This window comes from Castanea sativa, chromosome 1 (genome assembly GCF_040712315.1).
Source record: "Castanea sativa cultivar Marrone di Chiusa Pesio chromosome 1, ASM4071231v1".
Taxonomy (NCBI): domain Eukaryota; kingdom Viridiplantae; phylum Streptophyta; class Magnoliopsida; order Fagales; family Fagaceae; genus Castanea; species Castanea sativa.
The window spans coordinates 16,522,699-16,545,823 of record NC_134013.1 but is presented as its reverse complement, the minus strand read 5'-3'; the positions used below and the strand labels follow the sequence as shown (position 1 = coordinate 16,545,823).

Sequence of the window (23,125 nt, the reverse complement as noted above, 5' to 3'; positions counted from 1 at the left end):
TGTTAATAGTTCTAATTTAAATCCACCACTGAAATTATTACTGATTTTAATTTAAACACATCACTTAAATATTTTTTTTTCATTCTTTCTAAAAAAATATTTTTTTTATCAATATTAATTAATAACAACTCATTACTTAAAATTTATTGTGAAAATATTATAGTAACATTTCTTAATTTTAATTTCTTATTCTTAATTTTATCTTTTCCTTTATTTTTTTTTCTTCCACACGATTCTTTTCTTTCTTTTTTTCCCCCTTGTTTTTCTCCTCCACACCTTCCCATTATCTCTAACTCCACTTTGCTCAACTCCATTTTGCTTTTTTTCTTCTGTTCTCTGGCATTCTCTAGAGCTTTCTTCACTTTTCTTTTATTTATTTATTTATTTTCGTCCACACCGTTCTTTTCTTTTTTTCCCCCCCCCCCCCCCCCCTTTTTTTTCTCCTCCACACCTTTCCATTATCTCTATCTCCACTCTGCTTCTTTTTCTTTTGTTCTCTGGCACTCTCTAGAGCTTTCTTCACTTATCTTTTTTCTTTTCTTCTCTTCGCCTACTCCGGAGCATTCAAGAAGCTCTCTTTCTTTCTCTGTCTCACACAAACATATTCTCTCTCATACACATAGATCACCGGTAGAGAAGTGGAGATCAGCGTTCTACATGTTTTTTTTTTGTCCTGCTTTGATTAGTTTTATTTTATTGTTTAGATTTCATGAGAAAGATTGTTCAAATCTTTCGATTGAATTTTGTATTTTTGTTTTGATTGTCGTATATAGGGGTGTCCAAGAAGACCCGCCACCCGCCCAACCCGGCTGATCCGACGCCGGCGACGGTCGGCAGCGGGTCTTCGCCCATAAAACCCGATATTGGCGGGTCAGTTGACGGGTTTAAGCATGAAAACCCGATGTTCAACCGACCCGACCGAAAAACGCATTGAAATGTCAGTTTTCCGCCGATTGGAGAGGTTAGTCAGCCTCATTTTGTCCGATCTGTCGAGATTCGCCGAGATATCGTCGCAATCTCGCCCGATCTCGCCCTATCTCTTCGCGATCTCTTCGCCTTACATTGATATCTCGCCAGACTCTTCGAGATCCAGCCTGATCTCGTTGAGATCTGCCGAGCTCTCTTCAAGATCCGGCCAAATCTCGTTGAGATCCGGTCAGATCCTACAAAAACCATAGATTTTGGCAAAATTCGGCGACGATATCTGCAAAATCCGGCGAGATTCACACTGTTCGAACCCGCCCGATACCCAACTGGAAACTGACGACCTTCGACCACCCGAACCGCTACCTCCGGTGGGTCGGTGGCGGGTCTAGATTTAAGAAACCCGAAGTGATCGGGTCAGTTCCAGGTTGGGCACAAACCCAACCCGGACCGACCCGTGAACAGCCCTAGTGGTATATATGCACGGTTTTAAAAATCGGATCGGACCGACTGGATCAACCGGTTTAATAAGAAACCGGCCATTAATCCGGTCCGATTATGACAAATAACCGAAAATGTTAAAATCGGAAATAATCGAAAACTGGTATGATTGAACCGGTTTTGGAATGTTTGATGAGAGATCAAAACACTGTCATTTTGAGCAACAACAGCTACAACAAACAGAGGAAAAAAAAAATGAAATATAGGTAAAAAGAATTTAGAACCTTGATATGCGTTTTACAAAGAGAGTGTGAGCCCTCACTATTTCTTCTTGAGGTGGATATCCTTTAGCTTCTTCAACTTCTTTAGCTCACTGATTTTTTATCTTGAGTTTGCTGCAAGGAGAGAGACTAAAGAGTGGCTGTGGAGCTGGAGCATAGAAGAAGCAGTTTTGGCGCTTTGGAGACTTCAGACCCTCAGAGATTTGATCGGACTTTAGAATGAAAGGAGAAAATTGAAGTGTAACTTAGTGGGGTTAGGTGAGGTAAGTGTGATATTTAACGGGAGTGTATTTATTAATTAATACTTTTTTCTTTGTACTTCCTACCTAGATACCCACGTTACTTTACAGCTCATATGGTGGGGGTGTTTTGCATGCTAATCCTAGATAATCACAACATTGACACCGGATTTAAACAAACAAAAAAAAAACCAAACAGTGTAAGTTACAAATATATAAACATAATAATAAACCAACCTTACTATAACTTTGTTATTATCTATTGTTAATTGAATACTTTTTTTATTAGAGTTAATTTGATATTTAATAGATATAACTTCTTATATATAAGTATTAATTTTTTAAATACAGTAAAAGAAAACTAAATTCATATATATATATATATATATATATATATATATATATATTAAAACTAAATATAATTAGTCATAAAATTATTATTTTTATAATTGTAAAATTATAAAATAAATATTTATGACGTTACCGATCGGACTATCGGTTTGACCAAAAAATTGATAATCAGTCTCTTTTTCGGTTCTTTGATCGTATCGATTTTTAAAACCATAGGTATATTACCATTGAGATAGAGAAGCACGAGAGAGTGAAGAACGAAAGAGAAAAGGAACGAGAGAGAAAGAATTAGTTTTTTATTCAACGGGTATTATTTTAAGGGAGAATATTGTTTAGGGGTGGTATAGTAATTCCTACAATGTTCTCTACTTGTAGAGAAGCATTGTAGCAACTCTAATCTAAAAAATGAAGATGAAGAAGTTGTTGAAGTGAATTTTTGGAGTGAACAGTGAGCTTTTCTCTCCAAAAAAATAGATATAGAGCATTTGCTGGAGATGTTCTTAGGCCTAACTACAGGTAGTTTGGTTTAACTTTTTGAAAATGTGGAGTTTTTAAAAAGTGCCGTATGAAAAAAGTGATTTTTCAAAAAGTTGAGTGCTTGGTAAAAACTGTTAAAAAGTGTTTTTTGAAAAAACTGAGTGTTTGGCTAGCACTTATAAAAGTGGCAGTTTGAGGGATAAATTATTAAAAAGGACAATGTCTATATAAAGAAAATTCTTTGTTTTAATTACCTCTCTTAATGCAAGTTATGGACTCAATATTTTCACAAAAATTTCACAATAAAATCTATATAACAAGTTGCTAATAATAGAAAAAAAAAATGTCACTAGTAGGTTTAGATGAGAACTAATAACAACTTACTATGTAAACTTTATTATGAAATTATTATAAAAATATTTTGTCAATAGTACTATTTTTTTTTCTAAAAAAAATAGTATTAACTTAAAAAGTTTAGAAATATAATAAAATGTCACAATATTTTCACAATACTAATTTAAAATTAATTTTTGTAAAATAAAATTTTATTAACATTTACCTTTTAAATAAGTTGTTCTAGTACCCACAATTTTTTCTTCACCATATAATTTACAACATCACAATTATAAAAAAAAAATTATAAAATAATTTGTATTCTTACTCCCTATATTTTTCTCACCATTACTTTACCCAAACGCAAAAACTTTTTTTTTTCTCACTTTTTTCTCATCCACAAGTTTACTTCGTCCTTAACGTCTTCTCTTCCTTTTTCTTTTACTTTCCTCAACACAAAGCAACTTCGTCCTTATCTTCTCTTCTTTTACTTTCCTTTTCTGAGCCCTCTCTGGAGCTCCCTCTCTCTACTCCATGTCTCCAACACACAAAGAAGTCTGAGCTATCTCTCGAGCTCCCTCTCTCTATTCCATGTCTCCAAAGGATCCATTTATCAAAAACTCTACCGAATTCAAAAGTTTCTTTTTGAGATTAGATATGTACGTAAATAAAAATAAATAAATAAAAAAAGAGAAGAGAAGAGGAAGAAGCACCACAAAAAAAGAAGAAGATGAGATGCCACAGCACAGAAGCATAGAGGAGCAGGGAAAAAAACTGTGGGCAATTTAGGAAAAAAAAACCCACCAACGGGGTGGATTTTGGGATTTTGGGTTTTTTTTTCTGTGGATTTTGGGTTTGATTTTGAGTTGATTTTGTTTTGGGTTGATTTTGAGTTGGGTTTGGGATGGGTTTTTCAACGGGGATTGAGTTGATTTTAAGTTGTTTTGTGTTGATCAGATTAGACAAATAAAATTTTAAAAAAAAATTTAAAAAAAATACAGAGGAAGAGATGAGAGGCGTGAATGAGCTTGATGAGAGGCGATGAAGAAGACGAAGAAAGAAGAATGGACAGATTTATTGAAAGGTAATTTGATAATTGCCCAAGATTGTCCAACGGGTATATTAGAACACACACGGGCTTTTGACAAAATGGACCTCTAGAGCTCCATAATGGCTTGCGCGTTTTATGTTTTGGTCTCAAACGTAACTTTTTTTAAAAAGTTATGTTTTATGCTGAACCAAACGGACTTTGGACTCAGCTTTCTTCAAAATGTGCATTTTCAGTTCTAAAAGCTGAAACAAACGGGCACTACTTAGCCTTAAGCCACCCATGTCATAGCTAGAGATACTTATGGTGTTAAATAGAGTAGTTTGAGATGTGATTTTTGTAGTTTTTGAAATACGTACGGTGAAAATGTGTGTAATGTTATTTAAAATGTAAAAATGTAAGTTTGAAATAATATAACAAACAGACTCCTAATTTATAGAATAATTTTATAATTAGAATCATTTCCAGTTAGAGTTTGTTTGGTAAGAGATTTTTAATAATATTGTTTAAGTTTTGTAAAAATACATATAAGTGATAAAATATGTATTTTAAAAATAAGCGTTGTAATATTTAAATAATAATTTTGGTTATTTAAACATTTAATTAAATCGGTCTAACTGAGAAATGATTGAAAATTACTAAAATATTCTATTCGTTTGTGTTTTTGTGTCACTAACAAAACACATCTTTTTTAGACAGATTTGGGTCGCGTTTGATACATGTTTAAAAATTGAATATAGTTATTTGAAAATATTTATAAAAATATGCGTGAGTAAAAAAATATGTAAAAATATGTGAAATGTTATTTAAAAACTGAAAATAATTATTTAAAAACACCGATCAAACACCCTTAATTCTTAATTGTTAAATATTAAGGGTCTGTTTAGATAAAATTCATTGTTAAAAACTGAAAATACTGTAGTAAAATAATTTTTAAATATATAAATAATATTATGAGACTTATTTTTAATAAAAAATTGTAAAAAAAATACATGATTAGTGTGCGCACAATGCACGCACTGAGCGTTTTGTCTCCGCGGGCCACAGCAGAAAAAAATAAATAAATAAAAAAAGAGAAAGGAAGAAAGAAAACGCTACCAGCAAAACGCTAGATCCAAACGGGCAATAAATATATTTTCCCAAAAAGCCCAAAAAGGGCCAAGAGAAGCAGATATCTCATATCTGTTTTTTTTTTTTAATTTTCTTTTAGAAGTGAAAAATTATTGTTTAAAAATTAAAAATAATTATTTAAAAACACCGACCAAACTCCCCTTGATCGTAATTGTCAAATATTAAATATATTTTCCCAAAGCCCAAAAAGGGCCAAGAGAAGCAGATATCTCATATCTGTTTTTATTTTTTTAGAAGTGGGCTCAATTTTAGTAAAGAATTCAAAGGTCGGTGACCTACAGCAGGTACTGCAAGTTACCATTATTGTACGACAATGGCACATCTGCCTCCACGTGGACCACGTCCACATTGCGATTACAAATGTACAATCTGATTGTGGTTTTGGTCCCCCATAGACCATAGTCAAAGGAAAGAAGTCAAGGAACAGAACAGTACGAAGAAAAAACAATAGTAAAAGAAAATTCCAGAAATGTCCCGAGAAGCTCACTCGTTTTTGCCACTGAATCCTTTCTCATCTTATAGATTATATATATATATGTCTTATCGACAATCGGAATTGTCATCGTTAGCTCCAGACTCATAAAAAAAACAATTGGCTGTCGGCAAAACCCAAAATCATCATCATACTGTACAGCTCAAAACCGTGTTCTCTGCATAATTTCCATCCATATCTTTCGGGTTATAGTATATCCCATCGAGGCCATAATTTATAAAAGCTAGCTTCTTGTTACATACATTCATTCAAACTAGTTTCTAGTTCAGGTATATACCCAGTTCAAAGTTCTTTGATTTAGCAAACTGGGGTTTCAGTTAATCCAGGCTTCATCATGAAGACCACACACGATATAGCTTCTTCTTCTTCTTCCTCTTCTTCCCCCTCTTCTCCAATTACAATATTGGAAGAAAAGCCTAGTTCAAGTTCACCAAAAAAATCAGCTTTGGGAAGATTACGTCGTAAATTGTCTCCAAGCAGAAAGGCGGATAAGCGTTCTCTTTCCCTAACTGGTTCCAATGCAAGCAGAAACTACAGCATCGAGCTCCAAAGAGTGTTCAATTACTTTGACGAGGATGGAGATGGCAAAATATCTCCTTCTGAATTACAACGCTGTGTGACGACTGTTGGGGGCGAGCTGTCAATGGATGAGGCAGAAGCAGCTGTGAGGACCTCTGATTTGAACGGAGATGGGCAGCTCGACTTCGAGGAATTCCGGAAACTAATGGACACAGGAGGAGATGAAGACAAGAATGAGGAGCTGAGAGAGGCTTTTGGAAAGTATGAGATGGAGGGGTCAGGTTGTATCACCCCCACAAGCTTGAAAAGGATGCTCAATCGACTCGGTGAGTCCAAGTCCACTGAGGATTGTAAAGCTATGATTCGAATGTTTGATCTCAACGGAGATGGCGTCTTAAGCTTTGATGAGTTCCGAATTATGATGCGCTAAGTCTTATTAATTGCTGTTTACTGAGAATGTTTGTCTGTTTCCTTCAATGAATGGTTTTTGTTCCTACTGTAATCTGTTTGTTACACATTTGTAAAGTAAGTAATTTCCCATAATCTTGGAGAATAAATAGCTTATTTTCTATAATATTTTAGTACGAATTACACTTTTGACTTTCCTCCTCCCCCTTTTCTCCCCTTTATTATTTAGTAAAACTTTTAGAGCAGAAGTAGCGGAGGGTAGGGGGAAACCTTTCTTGTTCTAGAGCATGAAGGCAAGAGAAAATAATTTTCACTCGTGAATTCCAAAATTAATCTATGTTTAGTTCCGCCAAAAAGGAAGTTGGAAATACTTATATAATAGAGTAACAACATCAAAACTACTTTCTTTTTTGTATTGGATAAATAATGATTAGTTTTATTAAGAAAAGGCAAAAAATGGAGAAAGAACCTACCCTGCATCAGCAAAGACCCAAAAGGGGAGATATGGTGCAAATAAAAAAATAAAATCAAAACAAAAGTGAACCATGTAATGATTTGATTCGCTTGGGGGTACGTTGACAATTTGGTATTCTTTACTAATTTTAGTCACAACAATTGTAAGCTTAAAATGAGGCATGAGACCGTACATTATTGAATGAAACTTTAATGACGCATGGTTCATTAACAGTTAAACATCTGCAATCCACATAAAAAGAAAGAAGTACGAAAGACCTGTAGCCAAAAGTCCGTTGGAAAGATTTCGCAAAACCTTTTGTTCGTATTATTCAAGGGACGAGCAATGCATCTCCCTCCATTGTCCTCCCTCAAAGGCTCAAACTCCTTCTCATTTGCTTTTACATTTCACGCTGAAATCTTGACTGGGGCAGAGTTAATAGTCATTGAGTCTTTTGTTTTTTTTGCTGAATAATAGTCATTGAGTTTTTGCTATTGCCTTTTGCATTCCTGTCATTAGATGGGTTGGGATTCCCTAGTCTTATAAAAGGAGTCTAATAGGCCAAATTATGGATTAAACAATTAAGAGACTTGGGACAAAAGGAGAAGGAGATAACAGTGAAGTTACACATAAGCTCTAATATCTTTTACAATAGATTGGAATTCCATTTGAGTTGCAAGTCAGGATTTATAGAGTCGATAATTATTTTGGGCGACTCCTTCAAATTGGAAAATTTTGCAATTGATGGCAAAAGAGATTGCAAAGAAGTGCAGCTTTTGCTTCCGCACACGTAAGAGTGCAAGAGGAAACCATTTCAATATTAACAAATAAAATAGAGCCTTGAAAATCTTAGCATATTGAGGCAAGGAGAGATCCTGTATTGGTAACAGAGGCATCAAAGTTGAATTTCGACCAGCTAAGATCTTTCCTTGCCTCAATATACCATGTAGAAGGCTGTTTAGCTTGGGCATACTATGTAGAAGGCTGTTTAGGGATGGTGGATGCCCAAGCTTCAGCACGGGAATTGAATGCTTTATTGATTTCAATTTCTAAGTTGATGGGGCGGATTATGAAAATATTGTAAAAATGAGCTTGGTTTTGTGCTGCCAAATTCAGTCACATGCAAGATATGATAATCGGGTGAGAGGCTTTGCCTCTGTTCTGTTTAAACAAAGGATCTTTGTTGGGTCAAGGATGTAGCGAATCCAATTAGATAATGACTTTGTTAGGAAGAGATGTGAGGTGAGCGGGGAACTTGGTATGTCTCCATACAATCGTGACAAAAGGGCATTCAAATAAAATATCTACCAGAGATTCGGAATGATGCTGGCAACTGGGGTAGCTTAATTTGGATACAACCAGTTGATGTACCATGTGATGCACGGGCACTATATAAATTTATTTTAAAATATCATATAGCAAATTATCTTTATAACCATGCAACATAAGCTCCTCCTTTATTGGTTATTTACTTACATGGTTAAAATAAATAAAAAAGCGAATATGAAACGTTGCAACATATTTTCAAAAGTAAAATAAATTCAATCAATGCTCTTATGTCTATCATATATTGATATGCATGTTGGAAAAAAAAAAAAGAAAGTCAAATAGTTGAAAGGGCTTCAAAATTGCGAATCCTAGTCATTTTGTTGAGTTTGCAAAAACCATTAAGTATTAATGTAACTTTGACAAAACACCAAAAAGAAAGACACGAGTAATTTTAAGAATTTATTTTGATCAAACCTTTGTCAAAGAAAATATTTCTTTTTAATCACTATCATGTTTTATGAGTACATCAAGGGTGACTATACTTTAGCCTAAGCGAAGATTTAATACACGTTTAGGCATGTCACATCCATACATATAGATACTCTAACTAAGCTAATTGTTGAATCAGTACAATCATGAGCAATTATTAAATTATTACTTGTAAGCTCAGTTGTATGCTCATCCAAGGCACTGACATTTGTTGGCAAGATGTCTCCCAAATTCTTGCATAGTAGTTGTAGTAGCAACATCACCATTAGTTAAGCAAAAAGAAAAAAAAACATCACCATTAAACCCAACAACCAAGTGAGGAAAAAATATTTATAAGTGAAGGGGTTGATCACCATAAACATTTATCATTTGAACTACTTTCCCAAGTATGGTTAAGGTTTAGTACCATTCGCCTATTAAGTCTTGCTCTGTTACAACTATCAGTATCATGAATCATTACTATGTCATTAGGCTTTTTACTCCTATGACTTCCACCTCTAAATTTCTTTGACAACTTTATGTTTGCGTAATACATCTATGCAATCTTTTTCTTGTACATGATTATATGCCTTCTTTGGAAAAGGCATTTGAAAAATACTTCCTTTGTTTTGTTTTTTTTTTTTATTATGTTTTTCTTTTCTTTGGATTAACAACAGTTTTTTTTTTTGAATTATAAACTAAATACTTCAAATGAATATAATATTTTGGAATTCAACAAACAAATCAATTTTTTCCCGTGTCAACAATTATTATTTTTTAATTTCCTTTCTTATTGAGTTACAAACAATTTTTAGAGATAGCTAAACTAAATACTTCAGACGAACATAATATTTTGGGATTGAACAACAAATTAATATTTTGAACAACAAAATATTATGTTTTTTTTTTATCGAATTATAAATAGTTTTTAGAGAGCTAAACTAAATACTTCAAACGAACATAATATTTTGGGATTCAACAATAAATAAATAAATAACTAAATTATTTAAGAGGAACATGAAATTTTGAAAATGATCATAACTTCTTGAAATGAAATGTAATTATTATGAGAGAAGTTATAGAAGCATAACTTTTTGAGGCCTAAGGAGATGCGAATATATAAAAGAATATATTATACAACATGCAAAGCCTTTCACCTACACGTGGGGAGGGTCAAGCTTAGGTCATAATATGTAAGGTAATAAATAGGACTGGACTTTTGATCAGGTTTGGTCTATTGTTAAAAGGTAATCCATTCTTTAGAGTAATTATCAATAATAGCCCATATTTTATGTAACAGTAAAAATAAGTTATTATTATCTACTGGGTAACAAGTAAAAAAAAAAAGCTTAATAAAAGAAATTAAAAAAACCTAAATGCAAAATTAAAGCGCCACATGGCAGGAGCTCATGCACTTCCACATGAGGTCTTTATTTATATATATATATATATATATATATATATATATATATATAAAACTTAGCACAACTTGCTACACAGCCAAACAAGACTCAGTTGTCAATAAGGAAGACGACCGAGAGCAATCCCCTCCGTCCCCATTTGGGACTGATATGGAACAACCATTTCAGCAAAAACCCCAGAGCCCTCCCATAGATCACCAGCTCATGGTTATGACCAGAAACTTCGTTCCTAACCTAGAAGAATTAGGAAAGGAATTTGATTCTGAGGAGAACAGACTCAAAAGAGCAGCCTATAGAGCCAACTACACCAGAGAGCAAAAGGTAAAGGTATTAGAAAAATGGAAGGCATTCATGAAGGAAATATCCTGTAATGTACCCTTTTTCATATACTTTGAAAGGTACTTTGGCCAATACAAACAGTTTTGTGTTCTCACCAAAGCTTGGACCATAGAAGGACCCGATGCAACTAAGGAAGTTGTTTGGTCTAGCCATCCACCCCTAGAAGCCATAACCTTTAAACACTGCAAAAGTGAGATAGTTGCCTCTCCTTTCAAGGTTCCCACAACTGAGGAAAAACTAGTCAAGAAAGTGATAGAGCAAAACAACTATACCAACTAGTGTTTAGATGTTATAGGTAAACAGCTTGATAGGATAGAAGATAGGATTGAGAACAAGGTCATCCTTCAGCTAGGAAGCCCTAGTAAGCCTATCCAAACCCTAGAAAAGCCTCTAGTTAAGCTACCCACAACTAGGCACACCAGCCTCAGTTACCCTAAGGAAAAAACAACCTTAGAGATAGTCACCCAGAAACTAGAAGAATTAGTGTAGAAGGAACCAGTCACCCCTTCATCAATTTCAACTAGTCAAAATCCCCAGTTTAAGGTTTTAGATATCCAAGCAGCCTCTAGTAGTTCTAGTCAAGCCTCCCAAGAGTCTAACAAGGAAATTGAACAACTAGAAAACTAGTTTCAAGATTTACAAGTAAAACGACTTTACTATCCCAATATAAATCCAACCAGTCTAACCAAGAATTGGTACCCTAGACCAACACCCCCTGATCTCCAGTTCGAGGAAAGAAATGTTAGCAACCAGTTCTCTGTATCTTCTGGTAGACTCTATGAATGAAACATAGATGGTTTATCAAAACAAGAAGTCCTGAACAAAATCCAACATATGACTATGGTAGCCAATAACTACTTGGACGAAGGCCGTCCTCACAAGGAAGTCATAGAAATGATGGTTTTAGGATTCACAGGAAAATTCCTATAATGGTGGAACAACTGCCTAACTGACATGTCTAAAGAAGACATCAAACATGCAGTTCAGAAGGATGAGGAAGGAACCCCCATCTTTGACAATGTTGAAAGAGGAATCCCTGATGGAGTCAACACTCTGATCTATATGATCATGAAACACTTCATAGGAAAACCTAGCAACATCACATCTAGGATTTACGAGCAGCTAACCATAGAAACCAGCCTTAGCAACGGACCAGTTCATTTTGACTGTTTCCTTGATTTTGCTGTCCATATCCATGATGACAATATCATCAAAGCCCTCACACTCAATATCAAGACCCATGGAACCCTCATGACGCAGAGAACTAGTCAAATTGCCTTGATATACAGAGTTTACTACAAGTGCATGAGAACAAACATGAATGTCGGAGCACTTGACAAGAGAAAAAATGGTGAGACGACCCTCATCCAAACCACTGACCCTAGTGCCAAGATTTAGGTTCCAAGAATTCTGAAATGGATAGAGGTCACATTCCCCACCAATTGGACTTTAGGGAATGAGAACCATACTCTACAGATCCAAAACCCAGCTCAGAATCCAGATCTAGATTTTGTCCTACAACTAGTTGATGGTACGGTTAGATTAAGTTTTGACAGATCTAGGCTTAGCACTCCTCGAGATTATGAGTGTAGAACACCTCTGGATGAATCTCGGTTTAGATCCCCAATAGATCTACACCAACCCTTACGCAGTCACCTATCTTTCTTAAAGATAGACCTGTATCCCAATGTAGCTCAACCAGACCTTTAGGAACACCGTTCCTAAAGTCTAGAAATCGGGTCATCCTGACTAGCACTAATCACTACTTAGGATAAGATTCCAATCTGGTTACTATTCAAATCAGCACTAGTCACTGATAAGAACAGTACCCACATTCCAGCAGATTCCCTGATAGATTACCATTCATCCAACAGTATCAGCCACTTCAAATGAACAGTACTCCGGAAAAGTAAGGAGACAAGTCACTATTCATGAACAGTAACAGTTACTGTTCATAGACACAATCATTCAGAAGCACTGTTTGCTTTCGGTAAAAAAGGTTTTCACCTCAGTTAAAGCAATTCACCCTCCGTGATTCTAGCAATCTTTAGAAGACTCCAAGGCTCCCTTCAGTCTATATAAGGCAGCCAAGACTCCATTCTGAAGCAGGCTTAATTCTAGGAGAAACTCTAGAATACCTCAGAGGTCCAGTTTTAGGAAGAGTTCCAAAACATCTCAGCTTTGCCTCCTCTTTACAACCCAATACTTGTAATCAGATGACATCCCTTTACTTTTGTAATACCTTAGCCGGTTATCACAATTGTAACCCCATGGCCTCATTCGGCCTTTATCTTTATTTTCCGCATATGGCCTCAGTCGGCCTTACTATGTAACTTACCCCCTTTTGGGATCAAAGCCAAGTTGGTCCGGTTGAATTTGTAAGTTACATTTTATCATTCAATCAAGTTGGCGGTAGTGACGCCATAATTATCCAAATTACTTTAAGCACTATATTATTTTGAATTATTTTCATGGATATATCTCCCATACCCCATATACTGTTTTACATCTATTTCATGATAACTCTTCCGTTCCCATTTATTTATTTCTTCATCTGTTACTTTTTCACCATCTTTCATTATCTCTACATGTTCTTTGGTACATTTATGAATAGTAGGCTGAGCCTCCTTTCTAATCTATCTATTTGTTATTCTGCGATTATTTGTTCAGATTAACCTTGCATCCCAGTTATCTGCTTCTTCTTGTTTTTGTGTTTAGCCCAGAAGTTTGTCACAGAAGTATACTATTGAGATTTGTTAAGTGAGCTCTGTGTGGCCTATATATATATATATATATATTGATGAGCCCTAGGGGGCATCATATCCCAAGCAATTCTCCAAAAAATAAAAATGAGTCGTTCATTAAGTTTTAGGATCTATAGCTTTTTTCCATTCAATAGGGTTTAAAAGGCCAATCACAAATTCTAAATTCTTGGTCGACTAAGCCAGCCAATTTGGTAGAAAAATTCCACTTTTGTTGGGCAAACAATGCTAATCTTCAATTGAAGATGAAGAGATGTGAATTTGTTGTATGAGGTTAGTTGTATAGAGGTCAAAGTTTCTATGAAGAAGCTCTCGGTTCCGTTAGTTGCACTCTTAGGGAGATTAGATCGGATTCTTGAATTATATGCATTTGGTTATCTGGTGGTAGGGATGTGATAAAGTTTGACAACATCCCAACTACTTCCTGCGGTTAAAGATCTAACTGTTATTATTAGCTTTTGTTAACGAGTGTCCCAAAGGGCACAGTAGATGTTGAAGGCTTGCAATCTATTTGACATCACCTGATTCGACAAGGGCAACTGATAATAGAAAAAAAAAAACTAGGTAGAATTAGGGGTGGCAATTCGTGTTCGCATGTCGGGTTCGTGTCGTGTCAAGTCATGAGTATTCGACTACATTAGTCAACACTAACTCGACATGTTTATTAAACGGATCAAGATTCCTCAACCCTAACACGACTCATTTATTAAACGGGTCAGTCGTGTCGACCTGTTTATCAGATTTTATCAAAATAAAAAATAAAAATTAATGAAAAAACAAACAAATAAATATTTTTAATATAAAATTCAGAACTAACAAGTAACTGCATCACAAATAATCATTCAAAATTAAAGCATATCCCAATATCACAAATAATCAATCACAATTTGTCAAAGAAAATAAATCACAACAACTAATAAGTTTATATACCTAGAGTTTGAAGGGTATATTGGTAAAATATCATTTAATTAAACGGGTCAGACGGGTTCTATGGGTTCAACACTAACCCAACCCATTTATTAAACGGGTTAGTCGTGTCAACCCGAATATGACACGAACCCGTTAAGCCTCAACCTATAACCTGCTAATTTCGTGTCGTGTCGTGTCGGGTTCGCGGGTCGTGTCAAATTTTGCCACCCCTAGGTAGAATACCAACTTCACTGGCAATACATATTGCTTCATTAATCTGTTTAAAATTAATCTATTGATATTGTCCTTGATAATTTTGAACTTCCTTGAGCACCGGTTGGCATTATCATGAGTTGATCAAACTAATGAATCTAAATTTTTCATAATTGCCTGAACTCTTAGATGCATCTTCACAAAGCTTTAGCCTTTTAAAACCAAGTGACAATGCAGCACAACACTGACATTTCATTACTAGCACATCAAGTCATGGAAATACTAAAAAAAAAGTATATTATTGCTTACATACACAGATGAGAAATGAAACAGATATCTTCGAAATTTTTGAACCTCATATTCCATTGAGGGTAACCACAACTTTGCGAGGAGTAGCTTGGTCACGGTGCTCACACAGCCATATCCCCTGAGGCATAACGGCAGAAGGAACTTATAACACATTCTGATATAGTAATTACCAGGCGGGCAAAGGTCAAACGGCTTATACAACTAATCACTAGAGACAATTTAGATGTGACCTGTATCACCTAAAGCACGTGTGCTATAATTGATTTATGTAAAGCATATGCGGGAATGAAACATGATCTCACCTACACCTCTTGTTTACCTGGTAAAGATAGGAAAATAAAAAGGGGGGGGGGGTGGGGGGAGGGGCAGAGAGATTTGCCATGTGGCCCAAAGACCATTTGCATGATCTGCAGTGTTGTGTCGTTTTATCTTCGCCAACATTTTCATCATCTTTAATGAATTACAAAACCAAATTCTTACATTTGATGATGTTAAGCCCCAGACAAATAAGTCCAGAAAATGCCTCTGCCATTTCTGTTAGAACCACCTATCTTGATGTGTCTTTTTTTGTTGATAAATATCTTTGATGTATCTTAAAGGACATATTTTCAGTTTCATGTGCATCTTATACTAAGTATTACAGTTATAGGAGTTTACCTAGATCAATAGGATTTTAACTGGCTTGTAAAAGAGAATGACATGCATCACTATGCTATTCTCTTTCTAAACATCTTTATCAATAGCCAAAAGAAAAGAGGATAGGAACTGCTTCCCCAACCAGGACACATTATTATTATTTTTTTTATTTTATTTTTTATTTTTTAATATGTCCACGACACATTAGTATTTACCACATACAAATCCAATTGCTATTGTCCTAGAGTAACTAATTTTCTGAAACACGTAGATTAATCATGGAAAAAATCCATATGAAAATGATCTTCTGATCACTAAATATTTTTAGAAAATTTTGAAAATTAAAAATGCTGCGATCATTAAATATTTTTAGAGAATTTTGAAAATTAAAAATGCTGTCATATACCTGCCAGGTTCCCATGTTAAGCTGTCCATTTGTAATTGGGACCCTGTACAAGAATGAAGACCGGTTAATTGGAAAATAGATGATATAACTCAGAGTAAATACACAGTCCTAACTACAAGTATAAGACCATTGTACGTGAGTGTGCAACCAAACATTGAAGATTTGATATGTGCTGGCATGTCATCTGGGCCTGCAAAAGTTACACAACTAAGAACCAAGACTAGTGTGTAGGAAAATTGAGAAAATACAGAGCATATATAGAATTGGAAATCAATACCTAGCCTAATTCAAGTTAAAAAGAATACATATTTACCTTCCATTGTATGCTTCCAAGGAGCAGACCGTCCCTGAAAATAGATATCCAAAAACCACTTAAGATTTTTTGTCAGATGATATAGATTATAGACTACTAGTTACCACATGATAAAGAAGGCAAACAAACCTCTGGAACTATCCTGTTGAGGAATGTCTCAGTATCTTCCCGGACATCAGAGTCATAGTTCTCATTGATAGTAAGAGAAGCACTTGTGTGCTGCACTAAAATGTTTAAAATAAAAGATGAAATTCCGTCAAACATACCACAATGAACGTGAAGGTAAAATTACTTGACTGATAACATATCACTCACAGAAGAGATGAGCAAGGCCACACTTGAATTCTGACAGATCTTGCCCAATTTCCTTCACAATCTGATATTTTAGAAACAATTCTTATCAATAATGTAAGTAATATAAAATATGGTCATTAAGATATTGTGGGAAGTGAACATAAAACAACCATACTTCTATAGAGATTATCAAATTCAGAATTGAAGATACTTTCTAGAATAAATTCAAGACCAGAACCTATTTGTCAAAAAAAATTCAAGACCAGAACCCATTCTCACTTGAAAAGCTAGAATGAGTTCACAATTGCCATAACATCTACCAGTGAAGTTGCCTTTCTATGCATACACAAGTAAACAAATAGTGAGCCGATGAAAATTGTTCGATTCAGCTAGGATTAAGGTGGTGACAAGCATGTTTGATTCCTATAGGTTGTGTCGGGATTCGAAGATTTAGAATAGAAACAAGGGATTTAAAGAGCAATTGCTGGTATTAATAGCTAGATATAAATTTAACAATACATGATGAGTTGAGTTCTGCATAGCTCAAACAAAAATACTTGTGCTAATATGGGTTTTGATGACACCTTACACCTAATCATTTCAAATCCACACATTAATAAAAAGCTCAAGGCTAACTATAAACTAAGTTCATATAATACAGCAAGAGTCAAGTTCTAAACAATTCAAACATATCATAATATGTTATTCAAAGACAATAAAACATTAATCTAGTCCAACCAATAACAAGGAGTTGATGTGGTCTCTAGGGTTTGGAAATGGAATTGGTGATTTTGGTACCTTAGGAGTGATGAGATGACAACCCCTTCTCTGGGGAGGAAGAGTTATGGTTTTCTGAGCCCACTTAGGACCAGCTGCCGCCATTGAACTGGGATCGTTGTTGGTGGTGGTCGGAGTCGGTGGTCGACTTGTGTACAGCGAGTTCACGCGAAGGGGAGCCCAGGCAGCACCAGGAGGCTTGGCAGTTAAGAATACTGAGGAGCTTTGCATGGTGGGTTCCAAATCCCAGCCCACCTTATTCCAACTAAGCCCAACAATGTTCCAGACGTAGGGTGTGATGGTCAGGGTTATAAGTGGCACAACTATGTAATTGATGAATGCTAACGCCCACTTCGCTCCACACATTTTTCCATTCCAGTCAATTGGGGCCTTTTGTGCTGTGTGTGGTTTGAAATAAGAGCAATTTTGGACACAATTTTTTTTTTCTTACAATTGGTTAAGTTGGTATTAATCCAACTTCTAATATCTTTCCATTTTTAATCCCACAATTTCACACATAACTTTTTATTAAGTTATTTATTAGGTCAAAAGTTAAGGATGGCAATGGGGTAGGCGGAGGTAAAGGATGGGGTCTTTATCCTTACCCCGCATGGTTTTGTCTTGTCTTTTCTTTGCCCCGCCCCGCCCTGCATGACTAGGAAAATTTTCTTACTCCATCCCCACCCCTTGAGGCCCCACGAAGTCTCGCCCCATCCCGTAAAACTTGACTTCTTGTTGATTTGCCTACAACTATTACAATTTTTTTTAAATAAAACCTATTTCATTAATAAAATTATATTTAAAATTACAAATAAATTTATCTCATCAAATCAAACAAATTTTTAACAAAAACTAAATAATAGTATCCAAGTGTTTAACAAAACAATATCACAATAAAAACAAAAATCTCATAGTACAAAATCAATGGTTCAATAGAATATAAATTTGTTTCTAGTAAAGACAAGAGAAAACATTAAAATTGGTACTTTATTTCCAACCTTGCTAGAGAAAAAAAAAAAAAAAAAGCCAGAGAATCACATTAGGTAAAATAAAATAAGTTAATAATATGTTTGCTTAAATAGTAGGGTTTTAGGGTTTTAGAGTATGAAAAAAATTAAAATTTAACCCTTATCAACGCAGGAAGGGTCAGAGTGGGTTTAAAAAGTCTAAATCCATCCTCGGCCCGCTCCATGGTGCGAGACTAAAATCTCGCCCTATCCTTGGCCCACCACCATTGCGGGACAGGGAAAACCCTCACAAGGCAAAGCGAGGAGAGGCAGGTTAAGCGAGGTGAGGCGAAATTGTCATCCCTAATCAAAAGGAGAGTTTTAAACCTAGTACTACCTACTACTCAGCAAATTGAAGAGTTTTAAACCAACTATTACCAGTTTTAAACCAAACTGAATACTTTTGCATATTAGTTGACCTTCTAATATTTTGCCACATAAACCTTGGTCCTAAAATTTTGCACATCACTTTTTTATTAATTTATGTATTATGTCAAAATGAGAGTTCTAAACAAACTACTACTCAACAAACTGGAGAGTTTTAAACCAATTGATCCTAAGCAAAATAGATTTTTAAACCAAACCAACCTCCTACTAGTATATATATATAGACACACACAGCACCGCACCAAAACTCTTTATTTTGTTTACCTTCTCTATGCCGTTTTGGCTCTTTTGTTTTTACAAATTCTTCGTCCTTAAGCCTTAAGGTATCTTTTTCATGAATTTTTGTTCGTAGTTACTTTTTTATTTTTCTTTAATATATTGTGTTTGTGTATCTTTTTTCATATTTTTACTTTCATTACTCCGTTTGTTTGTTTAATATTTTATTAAGAACCAAACTTCTAAACACCATGTTTGATTCTAAAGTTTTTATGAATGGAGTAAATGCTAAAAGAAAGCTAGATGTAATGGGCCACCAAAGTATCTTGATTTTTTTTTTATTCTCATATTTGGCATCTTTATTTTATTGGATGAATACTTTGTTTCATAGAATGTTATTTTTGCATCACTTAATTTACTTTTTTTTTCTGCCCCTAAAAGCCTTGGTGGAACTTGGAAATTTTCTTTTGTCACTAAGTTGTTGTATTTTGTTGTTCCATGGTTTATAAAAGTTTAAACACGGTGAAAACATAAGTAGTGTGTTTTTATTTCTTTATTTTTTTCAAAATATGTATATCTTTGTTACACTATGTGAGGGTCCCTTTTTCGACAAAATGTCCAAGCCCGCAATGGAAGCGAGGACCCTGGGCCTTGTTGTAGTATTAAGGAAATGGGCTTGGTTCACTGGAGCTAAACGAGCTGTTTTATGAATTAAGTGGTGCACAGAGCGGGAATCCTACAACACACACACACACACACACACACACACACACACACACACACACACATATATATATATATATCCTAACAAGCAGGGTTGTATATATGTATTGAATAGCAAGCAAAATAGTAAAGGATCAGTACTTAAAGAAGACAACAGAAAGTTAAGAATCCTTAAATCAATGAGGAATATTTTGTTGCTTTTAATTGGGGAACCACAAAGCGCTCACTAAGACATGTTACAAGGTCTAAATGAACTCAAAAATTACAGACTTAAATGACCCCCTCAGCCTCTTAGACTTGCAAAGCTCGAACCCCTATGAATTCAAGTATGTTCTCAAGTGGCTGCCTTGGTACATCGGGTAGTATTTCTTTTCTCCTTACTACTTTCTTTGAGTATTTTAACATAATTTTCTCAATGATTCTATTCTAATCCACTATTTCTGAATTCCCTTCATTGTTGCTACTTCCTCCTTTTATAGCGTCACCTAAGGGCTCCGGGGTACCACTAGTTCCTCTCTTTGCTCCCCTGGGTAATAGAACCCGTAGCGTGCTAGCATCTTAGGTGGCTGGCCCATCCCTTGTTTCTCACAGTTTTCTTCTTTTGATGCATTTTCTCCAAAAGTCTCTTGCTGACCTTCCATTCTAAGATGTCCTCGAGGGAGCTGACCTTCAATTTCTCTTCCTCCAAGGCTTCTCTATTTTCCTTTTTCCAGACTCAGCCTTTTGGCCGCCCTTCCTTTTTGTCATTTTTCCTAAGTGGGCCGATTCTATCACTGCCAGGTTGAAAGTCCCCTTAGCTACTTCCCTTCATAGTTCTTCTTCCTGGGTTCCCCGAGGTACCAGCTCCTTTGTTCATGAGTTGTTATTTTTCAATCCTTCTATTTCCCTTCTGCATCATCAGGTGATTGGGAATGATGTTTTTGCTCTTCGTTTTCCATGTTTCTTGATATTCCTCTTGAGTTGTCTTAATCTCATGCTCAGCTGTTCCGCACATCCCAAGGACCCCGAGCCCCTGACGGCCTTTGGGTATCTCGGCTCAATACTGACTGCTGGGCTCTTTTGGTTTTCTAATCTTGATAAGCTGGGCCCTCTTTCTTTTTTTCCCTTTCGTTTGATATGCCTTAAGGCCTATCCCTCCATGAATCTTGGGCTTAAAATCCTTTTTTAATGGACTTAGGCTTAAAATCCTATTTAATAGACTTGGGCTTACTCCCTTCCCTATTGTGGGGAGCTTTGACCCTTTTATTGTTATTTTTCATGGGGTGCATTCACTGTGCTACTTTGGGCCTTGATGTCGTGACTTTTTGTAACTCAACACACTATTATAAATATTGAATAGTGAAGATATTTAACAATAGTTAACTATCTGATGTATCGTATAGGTTAGTGACTAGATATTCTATACATATAATTAAAGTCAAAACTGAGAGAAGATTCAATTAGATCATAAAATAGATTTCAATTGTTGTCTAATTTTGCGTAACGTGTCCTATTTAAGTTTTTTTTTTAATTTTGTTTTGCGTGAGTTGTGCAAAAGACGAAGAGACTAATATAAATAAATTATTAAAAAAAAAACTCAATCAAAAAAAGAAGAAGAAGGAAGAGTAAACTCATTTGCATATCCAAAAAAACTAAAATAAAAAAAATAGAGAGAGAGAGAGAGAGAGAGAGAGAGAGAGAGTGAAACTCATCTATCGCTTAAAAAATCTATAACCCTTATACCAGGTATAATTTAAACCCATATATGTGTATAATTGTGATTTTTTAATTGTACCATACATATGCACTGTTATGCACTAGTATGTATATATATTAAAAACCAAAATTCAAAGAAAATCCAATTAGATTTCAATTGGATTTTCAATTTTGCGCCACGTGTTTTATCTAATTTTTAATTTTTGTACCAAATGAATTATTGAATGTAAAAATCAAAGAGTCCAAATCTAATAAGATTCCAATTGGATTTCAATTGAAATCTAATTTTGCGCCACCTGTCCATCTATTTTATCTAATTTTTGTGACAAATGAATTATTGGGTGCAAAAAACGAAGAGTCTAAATCCAATTAAATTATAAATCATATATATATATATATATATATATATATATATATATAAGGAGAAACCATTACATATTTTAAGAATGTATGGTTTTAAAAAAAAGTGTAAGCTAATATTGTTTATAATTTGAGCTTCTTTGGAAAAAAAATGTATAATTTGAACTGTATATGATTGTTTTTAATTGTATCTGTGCACATGGGCGAGGTTAAACACTAATATATATGTGAAACCAAAATTGAGAGAAAATCCAATTAGATTCTAAATTAGATTTCAATTGAGCTCTAATTTTGAGCCATGTGTCCAATTTAAGATTTTAAATATTTTTGGCAAGTTAATTATTCATCGAAAAAACACGAAGAGTCCAATATTAAATGAACATTATTAAAAAAAAAACAATCATACACTTAATTTAATCTTTTTTTTTTTGGTATAAATACCTAAGATCTAAACCACCTTAAGGTTGACTTGGGATAACATGTGGCATTTTATGGACTATGTAACATGCTAGAAACCATATGTGGGCAACTAATATGTTTCATTTTAGTACCAAATTGTACGTATATACAGGTTAATTTGGATCAAAACATCTCCTTAAAACTATATGATAGAATATTTAAGATAAGACAAAAAATTACATGAAATTATTATGGTTTAAGTTAAATATAAACTACAGTTAAAAGAGACTTAAAAAAAAATACGACCTAAAAATATTAAAATACTATAACTAAACATATGACCTACAAATCTTAATGTAGGTGGAATTGTAGTCATACATAGTATGGGTTACATGCTAATCGGAGTTATATGACTCTTTATATAAGTCAATTATTAATATTTTACTTTTATTTTGTACCAATCACAACATGATATATCAATCCTTATACGAAAAATTCTTAGACAAATTGCGAAAACTTCTACATCTATTTGACTACATCTCTTCATAGACGTTTGATGTTACTCCCACTCTAACACAAACTCCAATCCAAAATGTTATGAATGTTTATGCATTGGAAAAATGAGACCCTTAACCATAACATCTTCACTTTGGATCAAATTACGAATATTTTTGCATAAGACCATTTTTCCAATGCAAAAATATTTATAAAATTTTGGGACAGAGTTTGTGTTAAAGCGGGAGTATAAATCAAACATTTGTGAAAAGATGCAATCAAAACGATATAGAAGTTTTCACAATTTATCAAATAATTTTTCATACACGGATTAATATATCGTTTTCACAATCAAAACAATAATTTTTTTTTATAAATTTTGATTTAAATGTTGTGGTTTGAGTTATTAATTTATGTTTTTAAATTAATTTTATTATGGAAATAAAAGCTAGCCCAATTTGTAACCTAGACCCAATTACCTGTCGACTTCAACCCGTAAAACCAACAATTCAAGAGACTTTCAACCAACCCCATTTGGATGGGAGAAAGTTTCTCTGCAATCTGAATTGGAGGAAGTCTCTTCAAACTACAACGTGTCAATATCAGAAAGTGACACATGTCCAACCCA

At 34.5% G+C, this 23,125-nt stretch overlaps 2 protein-coding genes and 1 long non-coding RNA gene across 3 annotated transcripts; 2 read left to right on the top strand and 1 right to left on the bottom strand.

Annotated features, from left to right (window-relative positions):
- Positions 1–482: 482 nt before the first annotated feature.
- Positions 483–1,891, top strand: LOC142622644 (uncharacterized). The gene is made up of 2 exons (XR_012841939.1): positions 483–765; positions 1,396–1,891. It is a non-coding gene; the product is annotated as an uncharacterized LOC142622644 (long non-coding RNA).
- A 3,899-nt stretch (positions 1,892–5,790) lies between these two features.
- LOC142644244 (uncharacterized) lies at positions 5,791–6,813 on the top strand. Its single transcript, XM_075818896.1, has one exon. The coding sequence runs from the start codon at positions 6,053–6,055 to the stop codon at positions 6,665–6,667; it is 615 nt and encodes a 204-aa protein (XP_075675011.1). The 5' UTR covers positions 5,791–6,052; the 3' UTR covers positions 6,668–6,813.
- Positions 6,814–14,712: 7,899 nt separating this feature from the next.
- LOC142622179 (uncharacterized) lies at positions 14,713–17,598 on the bottom strand. The gene is made up of 7 exons (XM_075795612.1): positions 17,237–17,598; positions 16,460–16,520; positions 16,274–16,368; positions 16,145–16,178; positions 15,967–16,021; positions 15,832–15,874; positions 14,713–14,907 (listed from the first exon to the last, which is right to left on the bottom strand). Exons 1-7 carry the CDS (start codon positions 17,579–17,581, stop codon positions 14,836–14,838), a joined length of 705 nt encoding a protein of 234 aa, XP_075651727.1. The 5' UTR covers positions 17,582–17,598; the 3' UTR covers positions 14,713–14,835.
- Positions 17,599–23,125: the final 5,527 nt, after the last annotated feature.

What these genes read in the sequence shown, in the direction of transcription:
- LOC142622179 (XM_075795612.1), bottom strand. Translation starts at nt 17,581, where the DNA reads ATGTGTGGAGCGAAGTGGGCGTTAGCATTCATCAATTACATAGTTGTG. An exon ending in TCAACAGGATAGTTCCAGAG is followed by an intron (nt 16,179 to 16,273) that starts GTTTGTTTGCCT and finishes ATCTATTTTCAG; the next exon opens with GGACGGTCTGCTCCTTGGAA. An exon ending in TTGGAAGCATACAATGGAAG is followed by an intron (nt 16,022 to 16,144) that starts GTAAATATGTAT and finishes TAACTTTTGCAG; the next exon opens with GCCCAGATGACATGCCAGCA.
- LOC142644244 (XM_075818896.1), top strand. Translation starts at nt 6,053, where the DNA reads ATGAAGACCACACACGATATAGCTTCTTCTTCTTCTTCCTCTTCTTCC.